Source organism: Schistocerca piceifrons, chromosome X (assembly GCF_021461385.2).
Source record: "Schistocerca piceifrons isolate TAMUIC-IGC-003096 chromosome X, iqSchPice1.1, whole genome shotgun sequence".
Classification (NCBI taxonomy): Eukaryota; Metazoa; Arthropoda; class Insecta; order Orthoptera; family Acrididae; genus Schistocerca; species Schistocerca piceifrons.
This window is the reverse complement of record NC_060149.1, coordinates 787,724,028-787,742,461: the sequence shown is the minus strand read 5'-3', so window position 1 is coordinate 787,742,461 and position 18,434 is coordinate 787,724,028. Positions and strand designations below refer to the sequence as shown.

Below are 18,434 nucleotides of genomic sequence, written 5' to 3'. Positions count from 1 at the left end.
AATTACACAAATCTGAGGGCTGTGAATTCGACTAAATACCTAGGAATTACAATTATGAGCAACTTAAATTGGAAAGACCACATAGATAATATTGTGGGGAAGGCAAAACAAAGACTGCGCTTTGTTGGCAGAACACTTAGAAGATGCAACAAAGCCACTAAAGAGACAGCCTACATTACACCTGTCCATCCTCTGCTGGAATTTTGCTGCATGGTGTGGGATCCTTACCAGGTAGGATTGACGGAGGACATTGAAAAAGTGCAAAGAAGGGCAGCGAATTGGAGTGGCAGTCACTGAAACAAAGGTAGTTTTCTTTGCGGTGAGATCTATTTACGAAATTCAATCACCAACTTTCTCTTCCGAATGCGAAAATATTTTGTTGACACCCACCTACGTAGGGAGGAATGATCATCATAATAAGATAAGAGAAATCAGAGCTCAAACGGAAAGATTTAGGTGTTCCTTTTTCCCACGCGCCATTCAAGAGTGGAATGGTAGAGAAGTAGTATGAAAATGTTTTGATGAACCCTCTGCCAGGCACTTAAGTGTGAATTGCAGAGCAACCATGTTGATGTAGATGATATGAGTCAGTATTTAGTGTAGATCACTTGCTTCAAGAAATTTTGAAAAGATTGATAGGAATAAAGTGGTTCTGTTTCTAGAGGTGATTTTCATATCTCTGTTTTTTAATGTCTGCAGTTACTTCACATTTAAGTTTATCATTAAATATGTCTTGCTGCATCCACTGATTATGTGACAGACTACAGGGGGCAGGGAGTTTCCATTGAATACAAAGCAGTAATACTCTGCTACAAACACAAACATAAAAACAATAAATGTCACTTTCTATAATCTCTGTGTGCTGGTGTTCTTCTAAATTAATTTCTGTTGATACTGAGTACAATGTCTAGTGCATGAAATCTAATGCATGAGTAGGTCCAATGTTTGCTGCCACGTTAGAAATCCAGTCATTGAATTTAGTGGCCAATAAATCAGTGTGTTATCATTTTTTGACAGCTGTTGCCTGTAAATTCAATTTCATTCACCTCATTGTTTTTAGTACTTCATATTTGTCACATATAATGATAATGCACCAGCGCAATTCAGCTTTATTCTTGAAGGTTTTTGTTGATATATTTACTCACCCATTTATTTTAATAAAACAAAGCATGTTGTTAGTACATGTCATATTTTTAGAGCACATTTACAAATTATCCTCTATATCTATGCTGCGATACTTCAGTAAGTTGCATTACGTATGTTTTGTTTTTGCTTCAGTTGAAATTTACCCTTGTCTATTTCATGCATAAATGGTATTTATTGTGCCACAAAGATATATTTAGCTCTTTCATAAACATTTGTTTATTCAAGAATTATACAGTGATGAAAAGGATAAATAGTTGCAGTTGAATAACAATATAATTACTATTACTTTGATTTATGAAACTAAAATCATGGAGTATCAATAATGTAGGAAAAATATAGACTGCTACTTACCATTACCGAAAGACACTTTCACATAAGCTTTAGGCCTCAGTCTCTGTCAGAAAAAGAGAAACACACACAATTCATTACACAAGCAAGCACACCTCACACACACATGACCACCAACTCCAGCACTTCGGGCCAGAATGCAGCTGTCAAATGGGGTGGAAGCAGCAATCTTGAGGAGATGGGAAAGGGAAAGTGATAGCAGTGTGTATGGGTGGAGGAGGAAGGAGAACTGTCTGGCAGAGTGTGCAGGGACCAGAATGCCAACAGGTGCAGTGTCAGGAGATTTTGGGGCAGGGAGGTGGTGAAAACAGAGAGAAAAAGGAAAGGGGCAGGGAAGGATGGGTGATTACATTGGCAGAGGGTAGCAGACAAGAATGGGGAGAAGGTGATAGGACAGAGGGGGTGCCAGCTGTTGGGTGGACAGTGTGGGGACAGTATGTTACTGTAGGTTGAGGCCGGGATAATTACACTACCAGAGAATGTGTTATAAGGATAACTCCCACCTGTGCAGTTCAGAAAAGCTGATGGTGGATGGAAGATCCAAATGGCTTGGGTCGTGAAGCAGCCATTTGAAACAAGCATGTTATGTTCAGCTCAATGTTGTGCCACAGGGTGACCTACTTTGCTCTTGGTCACAGTTTAGTGGTGGCCTTTCATCCTGGTGGACAGCTGGTTGGTGGTCATAACAATATACAATGCTGCCCAATGAATGCAGCAGAGCTGCTAATGACAAGGCTGCTTTAACAGGTGGCACCATCTCAGATGGGGTAAGATACTCTGTGACAGGACTGGAATACGAAGTGTTGGGTGGGTGGATTGGGCAGGTCTTGCACCTGGGTCTTCCCCATGGATATGATCCTTGTGGCAAGGGGTTGGTATTGGGATTGGCATAGGGGTGGGCTAGGATATTGTGGAGGTTGGGTGAGTGATGGAACACCACTTTAGGAGGGGTGGGAAGGATGTTGGGTAGGATGTTCCCCATATCGGGGCATGGCGACAGGTAATCAAAGGCCTCACAAAGGATGTGGCTCACTTGTTCCAGTCTGGGGTGGTACTGGGTATGAAGGGGGCACTCCTTTGTGGATGATTCTTGGGGTTGGTGGGAGAATTGGGTATGTGAGGGAAAACAAACAGCAAGGGAGATCTGTTTGCAGCCTACATCTGGGGAATAGTGCCTGTCTGTGAAGGCCACGGCAAGACCCTCGGCAGACTGGGCGAGGGAGTTCTTGTCATGACAGATCATCATCCCAGGGTGTCCAGGCTGCATGGGAGGGATTTTTTGATTTGAAAGGGATGAAAGCTGTCAAAATGCAGGTACTTTTGGTGGTTGGTGGGTTTTATGTGGACAGAGGTATGGCCGGAGCCATCAGACAGGAGGATATCAACGTCTACGAAGGTGACACTCTGGGTTGAGGAGGACCAGTGTGAAGGAGATGGAAGAGAAGGTGTTGAAGATGTGAAGGAATGAAGATAAGGTTGGCTCTGAGTCCAGATCATAATGATAGCATCAATGAACCTGAACCAGGCTTGGGGTGTGGGGTTTTGGGAGGCTAGGAAGGTCTCCTCTGGATGGCCCATAAAATGTTTGGCGTAGGAGGTTGCCAAGTGGTTGCCCATGGCTGTGCTGCAGATATGTTTGTATACCTTTCCTTCAAAGCACAAGTAGTTTTGGGCTGCATGCACCTGAACATAATTCTTCTTTGAAGGGAAGGTATAAAACAAACCTGCAGCACAGTCATGGGCACCCACATGGCACCCCCTTCCTAGCCTCCCACAATGCCAAACCACTAGTCCGGTTCAGGTGCATTGATGATATCTTTATGATCTGGACTCAGGGCCAATAGACCTTATCTTCATTCCCTCACTAATCTCAACACCTTCTCCCCCATCCACTTCACATTGTCTACCTCAACCCAGCATGCCACCTTCCTAGATGTTGCTCTTCTCCTGTCTGATGGCTCCATCTGCACCTCTGTCCACATTAAATCCACCAATCATCAACATTATCTGCATTTCAACAGATGTCATCCCTGTCATATCAAAAAATCCCTCTCATACAGCCTGGACACTTGGGGATGATGTATCTGCAACAAGAACTCCCTTGCCCAGTATGCTGAGGGTCTCACCAGGGCCTTCACAGACTGGCACTATCCCCCAGACCTAGTTCACAAACAGATCTCCCATGCCATTTCCCCTCACACCCCAAATCCCCCCACCAACCCCAAAAAGCAGCCACAAAGGAGTGCCCCCTTCATCACTCAGTATCACCCAGGACTGGAGCAACTGAAATACATCCTTCACCAGTGCTTTGATTACCTATCATCATGCCCTGAAATGAGGGACATCCTCCCCACTCCACCTCAAGTGGAGTTTCAGCACCCACACAACCTCGACAACATCCTAGTCCATCCCTGTGTTACTCCCAATCCCAACCCCTTGCCGTAAGGATCGCATCCCTGTGGATGGCTCAGATACAAGACCTGCCAAACCCACCCACCCTGTGTTTCCTGTTCCAGTCCGGTCACTGGTTTATCCAGCCCCATCAGGGATCGGGCCTCCTGTGAAGGCAGCCAAGCCATTTACCAGCTCTGCTGCAATCATTGCACAGTTTCTTATACTGGTACTGTATTACTACCAACCAGCTGTCCACCAGGATGAAAGGCCATTGCCAAACTGTGGCCAAAAGCAAAGTAGACCACGATGTGGCACAACATGCAGCTGAATATAACATGCTTGATATCAGTGGTTGCTTCATTACCCAAGCCATTTGGATCATCCATACCACCACCATCTTTTCTGAACTGCACAGATGGGTGTTATCATTACAATACATTCTCTGCTCCTGTAATTATCCTGGCCTCAACCTGTCCTAACATTCTGTCCCCACACTCACCACCCAACAGTTTCCAACCCCTCTGTCCTATCACCTCCTCCCCAGTCTTGTCTCCCACCCTCTTTGTTTGCTGCCTTCTACCGATGCATGCACCCATCTTTAGCTACTCCTTTCCTTTTTCGTTCTGTTATCCTCACCTCTCAGCCCCACAACCTTCTGCCACAGTGCCTCTTGGCATTCTAGTCCCTGCACAATCCACCAGATTCTCTCTTCCCCCCCCCCCCCCCCCCCCTGCCCCATCCGTACACTGCTATCAGATTGCTGCGTCCATCCCATGTGATAGTTGCATTCTGGCCCTAGGTGCTGGAGTCGGCAGTCATGTGTGCGTGAGATGTGCTTGCTTGTGTGAATGAGTGTGAATGAATGGTGTGTGTTTCGTTCTTTCTGACAAAGGCTGTGGCCAAAAGCTTATGTGTAAGTGTCTTTTAATTGCACCTGTCTGCAACTTAACGTGTCATCTCTATGCTAAGTAACAATCTATCTTTTCTTACATTGTTGATATTTCTATCTGAAGTTTACCTTGTTTAAAATCATGGTGTGTAATCTACACTACAATTTTTCAAGCAACATGGAAGTCCTGGTTCTCCAAAAGCTACACAGTTACAGAATACTGAAGTCAAAATTCATGTGTGAGATCATCACAATATTGGTGAATCTCGTTTAGAAAAATATACATCAATTCCAGAGAATTTATGTGTTGAAATTTGTTTCTTCAGTCTGTGAATGTCAAAAGCTAGCACATATTCACCCATATTTACTTTCTCTACCCTTCACAGAAGTTCCTGAAAGTCAAACAAATGGCACAAAATTTTTCACTTTTGTGCTACCACAAGGCAATATTTTAGTGCTTGTATGCCTGTACCTCTTGAATCACCAGATTTTCATCCAGACATAACAGATTTCTGAGCTGACAATGCAATAAACCTCTTGGAATAAGTGTATCATAGCAGTGTTGGCACATAAAGCTTTGGGTTTATTCTCACTGTTGGACATACTTTGTAGTATCACGAAGGTGAAAAAAACTGTCAACTGCAAAGTTTCTACTCAAAGGTTGATTGCCTCATGTTGTATTAGAGCATGGTGTGGCCTTTCTGTAAAAATAAAAACAAAATAATAAAAATTTATTGGTACACTTATCAGGATATAGGCAAATAGAAGGTCATTGGAAAGTATGGCATTCCTGTTTTGATAGATGTATCTGCCACTGAAAATTATTATTTTAAGTTATGTTGATGCTTGGGAAATGAGATAATTGTGAACTGTTGTGGTAAATTCATCCTCACTGAGTCCTTCTCTGCTTCTGGAATTTCATTCTGTTGCAGCATAACACTGGTTCTTTAGTTCCTGTTGCAATATAATTATATGGTCCCCATCAAATAAATCTGGTATGACGAATAAAATATTTTTGGTCATCAAAAACACTTATCTCATAACTGAAATTGATGTAAGTAATGGGAAGGGTAAGGTAACAACTCAGCATATAATTCAGTAATTGAGAGGTCAATAGGCACATAAACAAGAATGGAAATTAGGTTATCCTTTTGGACAATGTATTTCATCATAGCTAACTACAATGGTGTGCAAAACTTGAAGCATAAAAATAACTTTTGTAGGCTTTGTCACAGCCAAGTAATACAGCTCAATGAAACATAGACCACACACAAATAGACCTGGTGAGGTACGGTACAGTAGTACAGTACAGAGGGTAACAGTTAAAGAAATACACAACGTGAAGAAAGAAATGAAACGTTTATTCTAAGACAATAATTATACTGAAGTCACCATGATTTATGTTGGTCCCCTGGACATTAAAAAAAGGCGGGACATGGATCTTAAAGGCTGTGTGATCACCACAGATGGCAGTGCCTGCTCATACTTCCATACTGGTCACAGGGTTAGTAAGGAGTTCTTTTTGTGGGGCATTCCATTCCTCCTCCATGTGGTTGACTGAAATGACCGTGCATTACATGTTCCCACCTCTTACCATATGAGGGTACATAATGCTCCGAGGAACATTGCCGAACGTGATTGTTTTGGCGGTGAAGGTATTACAGGGTGGGAGGGTATAATGTTACATTGGCATACTGACCTCTGAATCTTTGAACACAATACACTCACTGTGACACAGTACTCCTTCCCCAGGGGTGTCTCTTCAGGGGTGCATTCGGCCCTGACTTAATTTTTATGGATGACAATGCGCACCTGCCTTCGAACTGCACTTAAAGAGGAGCTCTTAGAGCAAGAGGATATTGGAAAAATGACTGACCTGCCCATTCCCCTGATTCAAATTGAGGGATGCATTGGGCAGACATATTGCAGCACATCCACATGCACCAACGACCATCCACCAACACCAATGACCATCCACCAATTGTCAACTGCGATGGTGTAGGAATGGCTCACCCTGCCATGAGAACTCCTTAAGAACTGTGTGCACATTGCAGAGCATGTATTTCGATCGCAGAGCATGTATTTCCATCTATGGTGATGATATTCCCTTTAAGAACCATGTCCTGACTTTTTTAATGTATGGGGCCCATCATAAGTCACAGTCACTTCAGTGTAATTATTGTCCATGAATAAATGTGTCATTTCTGTCTGCCACATTGCATATTTGTTTAAGTTACTTCCTGTACAGTACTGTGTGGTCCAAATTTCATCGAGCTATGTTACTTCGCAGTTGCACATCATGCAACAGTTACTTTTGTCCTTAAGTGTTGCCCACCAGTGTACTACAGAACGAACAAACACACACACAACTACATTATCATATTTATAAATCCTCATAAATCTGAAACAAAAACAGCATACCAAGGTATTTGTTGCTAATGAAGCCTAGAAGTCATGTTGTTTAACATTATGTTGCATTTTTGTAGAACACAGAAATTTAATAACTTCATATGTTTAATGATTAAAACAGTAATAATAGTTAACAGTTGGTGTTAAAATCTCACCTTAAGTAAATGAAACTAGTGAATTCTAGTTTTAATCTTCCATGTAGTTTCATATCAGCACACACTCCGCTGCAGAGCGAAAATTCCATTCTGGATACATCCCACAGATTGTGGCTAAGCCATGTCCTCGCAGTATCCTTTCTTCCAGAAGTGCCAGTCTTGCAAGATTCGCAGGAGAACTTCTGTGAAGTTTGGAAGGTAGGAGACAAGGTACTGGCGGAAGTAAAGCTGTGAGGACATGTTGTGAGTCGTGCTTGAGTAGCTCAGATGGTAGAGTACTTGCACGTGAAAGGCAAAGGTCCCGAGTTCCAGTCTCGGTCTGGCGCACAGTTTTAATCTGCCAGGAAGTTTCACTAATGAATTCTGCTTGTCAGGTTTCACTGAAATGCATAAGATATACACAACATTTGAGGTTTTCTTGCCACCAAACCAACAGTGTAGGAACACTTGCTTACATGAGTAGATGAGATACAAGGTTTTAAAACACATGATGCAGAAACATAATTTGGTGTTAAATGTCAAAATATGAGGTTATCTCTGAACACCGGTGATATGTCATTTACCTTTAAATGATGTGGTAATAATGTGAAAATAATCTACTCTCTCAAAAGAAATACTTTGATAATATAAATGTACTAAAGAACTCTAATTCCATTTGAAGGTAGTTTCCTTTGAATTGTTTGAAGTACCTCAAATGTTTTTATACAATTTTATATCCATGTTATGGGAGCTGTTGTCTGTAAATTTTGTTATGTGCCAGCTGATAGTCACAATTTCTCCTTGTATTTTAAGTACAGATACCGTTGTTTAGATTATTGTAGTACTTGTATTTCAAAAGTAACTGTGCAGTTTTATAGATATATAGTGAAACCAATGTGATATTTTTTTCAACACTTGAGTCTCACATTACATGACTTATTATAAGTGAGATTCCACAGAATCCTTACTGCCTGTTTTATAGGACAACCACTTTCTTAATATGCTTAGCTACAGTCCATCCCACACTGCAGTTACACATGTGAGACAGATCCACTGGTGCAAAATGCATCACAACCATTTGCTCATAATTCAGATTTTGTAACACTGTCTTCAATACATAAACTGATTTTATTAATTTTTGGCATAAAAGGTAAACATGATGTTCCCAGGAGAGATTGTTTTCTTACATTACACCAAGAAACACTGTTGTTCAATCCAATTTTATGTCTCTATATTCTCCAGATATGACATCCCATTGCACTCTTTCAAGTTGGTAGTTCAGATGAAAGTACAGAAGACATGTCTTCCAAATGGTTCAGCTTATGTCATTATTTTCAAGTTAATTACTCATGACAAATAAAGCACTTAGAGAGTTAGGTATAGTTCATACTCATTATGTGCCAGCCAACAACTGTTTTATTATCTTCATAATTGAATACCTTACTCTCATGGAGTAAGGATAAATTGTTTATACAGGGTAATTCTCTGATGATGTTACAAACTTTCAGGGATGATGGTGAATGGTAAATGTATCAATTTGAGGTAAACGACCGAGTCAAAAGTTATAAGTGAAAATTGGTCTGATACCTTTGACTATGGACCTCTTCTACTGCAAGCTCTTTGCTTTCCATATTTTCAGAGGAGGTAGTATGGACCAAAAACAAGAAAAAATTGTCTAATAAAAATGGGCTCTAAAATGCATCCCTTAAGAGCTATGAACGAGCGTCCAGTAAAAGAGATGTTTTTCACAGTGCCAAAGACGAACAGTTGCTCATAGCTCTTAAGGTATGTGCTTTAGTGTGTATGTTTACTGGACTTTTTTCTGTGTTTTGGTCCACACTATCTCCTCCCAAAATATGAAAAGTAAAGAGCTTGCAGCCGCAAGGGATTAGCCGAGCGGTCTAAGGCGCTGCAGTCACGGATGGACTGTGCGACTGGTCCCGGCAGAGGTTTGAGTCCTCCCTCGGGCATGGGTGTGTGTGTTGTCCTTAGGATAATTTAGGTTAAGTAGTGTGTAAGCTTAGGGACTGATGACCTTAGCAGTTAAGTCCCTTAAGATTTCACACACATTTGAACATTTGAACAAAGAGCTTGCAGTAGAAGAGGTATCAGAATGATTTTCTCTTATAACTTTCAGCTCTGTCATTTCTGGACCAGAGTCTCTTCTCCATGATCGTGAACTTTTCTATCATCATCACAGAACCATTCTGTACATAATATGAAAAACAAGGCCCCAAAACTAATCCTTTGGGGAAAGTGCATGTTAGAATAATTTAACTATGACTGCAAATCTTATCAGTCTTGGCCTCTCTGTCATCAATTTGTGTAACTGGAATCTGACTGGTAGTTGTGGTTGTAACATATCGGTAAACATTCCTCTGATGTCATAAGATTCCAGTTTGTTAACTAATTTTAAATGAACCAGTGTATTGCTCACAAGATCCTGTATATTTTCCCCTGAAAGTTCATTACCAACATTCTTTCAACTTTCATTCCTTTTGAAACAGAAAATCATTTACAATGCCTACATGTGTAATGTATAAGAGGATGGATTTACACACAATTAAACTGTATAGACAATATAGAAAAAATTTTATGCTTTGTAACCTGGTGTGCCATATCTATTGTAGGAATGTTGACACATGAAAGTATGTACTTACCAGTTATGAACATAAAGACAGAAACATGTAGTACTGGCATGTGATGGAAAGACCGCTACAGATTAACCACATAAAGCAAAGCAATTTCTCACCTCTCTTGGCCATAGGTGGGACTATGATCTCCCTTACAATAAGTGGTACATGGAACATACCTTCATGTTGGAATAGCCAGGCCTTTGCAGTTACTATGTTCAGTATTTTACCACTATGCCTTTAATGTACGAAAAATGGTGGTACAAATATTGTATAACCTAACATATGCTGTCAGTATTATGAGATTTCACCCCAGAATTCTTCTTCAAGTTGTATGTCAACATTGGGACTGAATCGTGGGTTATTTTTCTGTTATATAATAATTTTTGTTTAATTCTGGTTGTATGTTTCTTTATTAACATTTGACCAGCATGTTGATTAACCCACTTTTTCCATCCAAATCACTGAAGGTACCAGTACAATAGTTCAGTCTTATTCAAACCAGATGTCATCATCACTTTCAAACCTCAAAGGGAAGATAACCATAAAAAATAAATCAAAGTTAGATATAAAGAAAACCTGCATGTATCCTCAGCTACTACTGTCTGGCAGAAAATCAAAAATTAAATATTCACAAACAACAAGTCTCCAGTTAAGTCTACCAAGAGCACATACCTTTAGTAACATTTCTCTAACAACATAATCTAAAATTGTGGTATGTTAAATTATTGATACTACCAACCATTGTAGCACAACATTCAAAACATTTTCAATGCAGTATTCATTAATTTGTGAAACTGGAACTCAGCTCTAATTCTTCTGTATACAGCCACTCCACATTTTCTCCTGTATACAGCCATTCCACATTTTCTCTTATTGTTTCTGTATAATATCTGGAAGTATCTGTCCAGTTTCAGTGCCTTCCAGCAGTATTCTGATAAGCATAACAAGGCTGTTGGCATTCCACTTGCTATTTTATTTTCCAGTGTTCATATTATCATTTCATCATTTTATAATAATTCTTTGTGGAATATACTAAACAAATGTTGTTTCTCATTTATGCTGTTGTTCAACCTTCAGTGCTTTGCACTCCTATAGCTGCTGCTATAACCATGTCCCGTAGAAAGGCCTGTTTAGATAATTGAAAATTGCTGGGATTCAGTGGACACTGCTTTGGACAGATTGTGTACTACTAGCAGGTAGAGCTGCTGGTAGCCTCTTTGTGGTGCAAAGGACTAAAGGAAGGTGCATCAATCACATCTATCAGTTAATAGCACTCTCTTCTAAGTGATTCCCCAAGTTCTGCATTAATATGTTCCACATAGTACTTCAACCAAGACTTTTTGTGTACCAGTAACTAGCCCCATTTGAAAAACTGATACAAATATTGGAAAATACTTCAACTTATCTGGTTTAACGTAGATGTGTTTGCACTATATACTAGATGGTTGTACTTAAACTTTCACTACTTGAGTCAGTGTGGATGGAAAACTATTTACTACATGGACACCCAACGTTATAGGTTTGATGTTCAGACTGAGCTGCAGGATTTGCATTGTTAGTAGTGTCAGTGCCATGAGTTGCTGTTCGGCACTGGTACTGGTATAGCAACATAGCATTTAAACACAAGCATCAGTGTGAAATACAGTTGCGGACAGTCAACATGGGTCTGGACAATGTGAGCAGGGATTTACTTGTAAAGTTGTTTTATCAAAACTACAGCAGTAGTGCTGCTGCTGTTTGTATCCACACATTAAAGGAATATGGAAAGATTCTCTTTTCACATCAGGGTTGAAGAACATGTTTCAGAAGTCTGAATCAACTGGAGATTCGGAAACTGATCACGAAAGAGGCCAATGGCAGAACTGTGCCACAAAATACTGAAGAACTTACTGTTGCCATGGCTGAGAATAGTGGATACAATGTGCGATCTTCAATCAATGCATGAGCTGTGTCTTGACGGGTGAACATTCCATGGTCCAACGTTCAAAACTTGCTGCAAGCAGCTGTGAAATGATATCTCTAGATTGGTCCCAGGCTGTCATGGATACGTATGGTCATTACATTGAGCAATGTTCGTAAGCTGGAATGTAAACATGGTATGCAATTAAAAAATATTACCCTCTCATATGAACAATAAAATGCGTGTCTTTCAATGGTTTATTCAGTATTTCTCTTCTGCAGGTCCTTACAAATGTTTCTACAAAGTTTCATTACCCTACAGTCACTTGTTTTTCATGGGAACCCTCACAAGTTTAATTACCAAAGAATGGAACCTCTGTGTTGAAATACCAGCAATGTAAAAATGTTTAATTATAGCCACCATCTACTAGCATATATCATACATCCTCTCACAGCTAATTTCCAAGGAGTCTTACATGATTTAAGGAAACTGTGGATAACTGGAATGACCAGGTCTGAATTTGAAACCAGCATTCCCCAGAGAAAGCCCTGTCTCGTTATTTCTGGATTGCCTGTTCATATCATCATGAAAGCATTCTCTATTTGAAGCACTATTAGTGGGTTTTGATCCATGAATGAAAATCTTTGGTACTGCTATCTTTGTTATTTGTACAGAATTTTACATACAATGATAAAAAAATGTTAGTATCCAGATAGAATGCCACAGTAGTGTCAGAGTTGCCTAATTTTGAGGAGACATTAACAACAGTCATGATAAATTAAGTCTCACCACAGTGTTACTGTGCCTGTCAAGAAGAGCACAATAACTGGGTATGCATGAAGTGCTCATGAGTATCCAGCATAATTTTCAGTGAAAGATTCAAGTTCAGTTTTGTTATAGATTACCATCATGCCTGAGCAAAAGAGCATTAAGAGGAATGGACAGATTCTATCAGCAATTTTGAGTAATACTGCAGCAGTAGTCAGTGGCTTTTATTTCATGTCTGTTTGATAATGCTTTGGTAAATCTGATTTCACAATGACAACACCCTTGGCCATCATTTATTACCTCCAGGAGACAACAAACTGGACTGGCTTTCAATACCTACACACACTACATTTGTTTACAAGCTGCCTGCATTATGTTGACTTATATCCACAGTCAACACACACCTTTATCCTGTGCTGGATAGGAAATGTCTGGAAGAACATCTTGTGTATACCAGTGTATGGTTTCGGGCCAGAGGTACGGATAATGTTCTCTCAGGCTTCCAGCCATGTCAAGTGGTTTAAAATCCACAAGCTCTCAGCCAAGTACTCCTCAAACATTGTCAAGCAATGGTTGTCTTTTGATTGCTGCTATAGCTGCAGAAACAAAAAGACTGTCACCACTTGACAATGGCTAATGAGTACTCAGCCAAATGCTCATGGGTTTTAAACCACTTGACATGACCGGAAGTTCAAGAGAATTTTATCAGAACTTCTCCTGTGTCAACAGACTATCAGTGCAATGTCAGTCTCCTTGATATGAAAGGTTAGTGCTGACAGCTGAGGTCAAGCTTGCTTCAAGGTATGGCAGCTTTATACCCTAGATATATGGGACTGGTGAAATGCATGCATTACCAACTACTTTGTCCATTTGAATTAATGTTGTAATGATTGTAACAGTAATACATAACTTCTCAATAAGTGTGATTTCTTTTCATTTACTTACTCTCATGCATGATTAAATTTGTTATTTAGTAAGTGCAGAATTAGTTACAGATTTTTCAGTGCTTACCAATATTTGTTTCACTACAAAAACTTTTGTCAGCATTTTACTAAATGAAATTCTTAGACCTAGATGAACACTGATAATTGGGTATTGGAAAAATACTGATATAGGCATAACTATATACATTATTGCAAGGGAAGAAATTAGTTAGCTCATACTGAAAATTTTGTGTAGTGATGAAACCAAAATGACAAAGTCGAATGAGAAAATTTCTTTGAAAAGTGTGGTTAAAAGATTTACATGTATACTAGGTAGCTCCTCAGTTTCTTTCTTTTTCCTTTATCTTCTCCCATTTTCATCAGCATTCTCAAATTCACAAGCTAGTGATAATTTTCCTGAAATCTTAAGTTGCAGCTATCAGTAATTACTTTTCTCATGAAACTCAGTACCAAGTGTCATCCTATACTAAAAAAATTATAAACCATATCCATGATAACCTCTAGTGCTTCTTGCAAAGCTACAGAACTACACTAATGGAAATTTTCTGACTGCCTTATGACCAAAAATATAATACAGTGGGTCCCAAAGCCAAATCTGAGCAATTTGTGACACAAAATATCACAGGAAATGGAAATGATTGAAATATAGACATATGTAAATAGAAGAGATGATGGGACATTTTAAATGACCTGTTAGCTATGTAAATATGAAAGTGACTACCTAACTGAATTCAACTTAAATTCATGCATTAGGACAGTAGTGATGTAATTTATGTTTGAGTGAATAGCTATGACTGAGGAAACTGTGTGTTGCATCACTTCTCTGAATTCGTGCAATCCATGTCATATCATGCGCAGACTGGAGCTTTTAATGATTCTTTCGCTGTACAATGCAAATAATAATATCAGTGGGTCTACCAAATTTATTCCACCTACTATGTTACTCTGTGTCCACACAGATTTCAATAAAACAGTGCCAAAATTTGCTCATGTTCAAACTAGTGGGTGGTACACAACTTGAATATTGTACAGTGTTATTTATGGTGTTATAACTTTGCTATTGATAGATTTTCATTGTTATTTAACAGGAATGTTCACATAATTGTTGTGTTTTCAGTTTCCTAAGTCATAAAATTTTATTTTTCTCACATACTCTGAACCAGACTTTGAGTATGCATTTCTTATCATGTACTACTATTACCCGTAGAACATAGCAACATGACTTTTGTACACTAAAACAACCAAATTTTCTCCATCATGATGGACAGAGACTGAAATAGATACCAAATATTTATTTTCTACCACATCATTATGCTTGTTAGAAAACAAATTATTAAATGGTCAATTAAGTATAAATTCGAATCATAACTACTTTTTATAACTTCTAAAGCTCATCACACAGTCTCACCTTGTAGGACATCCCATTCTTTATATGGTAATTCATATCCTGAACAAATTAATGCTTTATTTAAGCAAATAATACAGTAACTGGCCCTATGTTGCTGAGTTATTGCAATCAATCACTTCCTTTTTGCCTTTGTACTCTACCCCATATGAATATAGCAAGTTCCCTTATCTGTGTATGCACAGGTAATGTTTTTGTTGTCATCTCCATATTACATGAATATCAATGATTAGTGTTTCTTATGAGTTTTCCATTTCCTTTGTACTAAAACAGTGTGTTATCCATAACATTTAGTTAAATTATAATGAGTGATTTCCAGCTGTTTGAGAATAGTTACTAATATTAAAACAACAATTGTATTTTAAAATAATGTTTTTGACATTATCATAATTTTTATTCTGTTCATTCTTGTTTTTATATGGTGTAAATTACTTTTGATTATTATTTTAAATGCTAAGTTCATCTCAGTACACATTTTCGTGGATATATTTTTTTTTTTTTTTTTTTTTTTTTTTTTAGGAGCTGTTATTATGCAATGACTACAATAACTACCTTAATGTGTGTTCACTTCCTTGTAGTGGCAGTTCAAAATGTAATTCACCTAATCCACTAATGTTATGTGCAGAATATTTTACCAACATTTGAAATTTAGTAGACTTGTGCTTGGAACAAGTGCCACTAATGCTACTGAGTCTCACAACTTGCACACATTTTTTCAGAAATCCTGTCACCAAAAGTTTCGAAAACCCCGCCCCCAAGTCCAGCTGAGTTCAAGGAGCAAACAGGTGAGTTTCGCAATCTGAGACTTAATATGCATCCAATCAGTTGAAGTTTAAGTGAAGAAGATATAAGAAATATTGTTGACTCTTGAAACTGCTCAAGTGAAGATTTGTCCTCACTGAACACCTACACTATATGCATTGTTTCTCACTCAATACTGGTGGTTCATTTCACTTATGTTATAGGTTCATCTTAGTGCAAAACATCTTAATATTTCTTCGGGGAAGTGGTGAAACTCAGAACATAAAAATTTGTTATGAGTTGTTAATAATTTTTGGGTTTGGACTTCAAATCCTTGCTCCAACAAAATCCCAGAAAACATTTTGAATCTGTAAAATGCTTTATTGATACTTAATCAGCTGTATATGAGTTTAGGAAAGAAGCATTGTTTTTACCATGAACATATATTAAGAAAGTCCTTGTTGATGTGGAACACATCTAGAATAAAATAAAATGAAAATTGGTTGTGTTTTACATGAATAAACATGAGTAAGGAGACATATGAAATAAGAAGATGAAATAATAGTGTTTGAATTATATAGCTAGCTGTGTTCCTGGAGCTATACATTCAACTTAAACTCAGTACCATGGTTTCGAAACCTCTCTAGATCAGCTGATTAAAAAGACTATTTAATGATATTATAACTTGTTTTCCCATTTTTAACACAATAAAAGGACAAAGAAAGGAGTGACTATATGAGCATTAAGGATAAGTATTCACTCTGTGTCTTACAAAAAGAATGAAGACAGTATGGCAATTTTTATTGCTTGTAATTGGAAAGAGACAACTTCCAAACGTGTTCCACTACAAACCCACTTCAGTTGTTGTATGATTGCAAAGATATATTAATTATTTAAATATCAGTGCTGAAAAAGAGCTGAAGTCACTAAAATGTTATAAAGTCCATGGAATCCCTATCAAGTCGCCTACTGAATTTGTAACTGGACCAGTTGATTTGAAGAGTAGGGGTAAACTCATCTTAAGAAGAGGTGTAACACAGATGCATGAAACTACCACTCAATAGCCACAATATGAAACCAGAACATGATGGAAGTTTAAACATAATGACCTGCCTTAATGAAATGATCTGCCCTGTGACTTCCAGTATGGTTGTCTAATGTTTGTACATTCATTTCATACACAATATCTTAAAAGCTACTGTCAAGATAAAAAGTGATTTTTGGCTTTTCATATGCATGCAATTAAGTTTGTGTGTGCCCAATAAAAGTGGGATAGACTCACTACTGTACATTACCATTCTTGAGAATCAAAATGGAGTATTCTTGCTTACAATCAAACACAGTGACTGCCTAGCCATGAAGACAGACAATGTTGTAACACTACCATCATTTCAGACATGCTGCTGTATCAACGCATAAAATAATTTATTCATTACAGTAGTGATGTTTCTGCACTAGATGACTATCCAAATAGAAAGTAAAGTTTCAGCACTCACATCAGGATGGCTGTTGTATAAAAATTATTAAAGCTCATTCTGTGCCTCCTTTGTGTTTTCGACGTCTCTATAAGCATCAAATAGTATATGAATATTAGCACTTTCAGTTGCTTAAATACCCCAGATCCCCAGCAGATACATGTTGTCTGCTCTGTGTGATAACATTGATAACATGGTGCACCAACTGTAAGCTGGACTTATGTTTAGCTGAAAGTATCATTTTATCACAGAAAATAATTTGAAATGAAGTATCTATTCCTTTACATTACATGTGTAAGTGCAGTATCAATGATAAAACAGCCAAGAAATTTTGAAGATGAAAATTTTGATACACTGTGTTACCATTAGGTTATAGAAGTGTTATTATATTTACTAAAGGAATACCTACAGAAAAAGGACAGAAGTAAGAGTAAAACTTTTTGTATGACTGTGGCTCCATACAAATGTATAATCATTATTCATAAACTTGTTACTCATATTTGTACCAACTATTTTTACTACTTCATGGAGAAGAAAATCTTGACTAAACTATCATTGTCTGCAGTGTTCGTAAAATGGAAATAATCCTATGCAAAAAGCATACAGAGTTGAATAAAAACCAAAACAAAAATAATTTCACATGTTGTGTAAAGTAGTGTTGTACAAAGTAACCAAGAAGACACAATAGAGCTACTCGTCACTTCTTTTAAATTCAGCTATTGACGCTATCTCTAAGTGAACCAGTTTATTATTACAAGCAGACTCAGAAGACATTAGCAATGTTTTTCAAGTATGGTCTTTCATTATATGATACTGGAAACTTAAATTTTCACTTTCTTAAAGGTCTGTAATGAGGACACTGCTATATCAGTTGCTAACAGTTATATGTGAATGATTTAATTAATTATTGCCCTTTCCATATGAAATTATTAACAGTTCATGTAACACACTTCAAGATAATAACTTAATATTGTATGAACAAAACTGGCATGATAATGACTTTTATATACAAGCTGAAGAGCACAGTATAAGTCAGTTTTATTGGAATTTAATTATTCAAATCTGAGAGGACAGAGGATAAATTAATTTTAAAAAATCGGTCTCATTGTTATACAACATGGGTTGAAGTGCATGTATCATAAGATGCAATGGCATTGTGACTAAAATGTACAGTGGTAGTGCATTCTCTTCTGTCATCGACTGATTTTAAGAAAAAGTGATTATTAAGAACTTCTCAGAAAATAG

At 38.0% G+C, this 18,434-nt stretch overlaps 1 protein-coding gene across 2 annotated transcripts in view; it reads left to right on the top strand.

Moving 5' to 3' along the window:
* LOC124722875 (ankyrin-3-like) overlaps positions 1-18,434 on the top strand; it is an 898,463-nt gene that overhangs the window by 570,250 nt on the left and 309,779 nt on the right. For both annotated transcript variants that reach the window (XM_047248010.1, XM_047248011.1), the window contains exon 33: positions 15,693-15,758. In XM_047248010.1, coding sequence (XP_047103966.1) covers positions 15,693-15,758 — 66 coding nt within the window. The remainder of the gene's footprint in view (positions 1-15,692; positions 15,759-18,434) is intronic.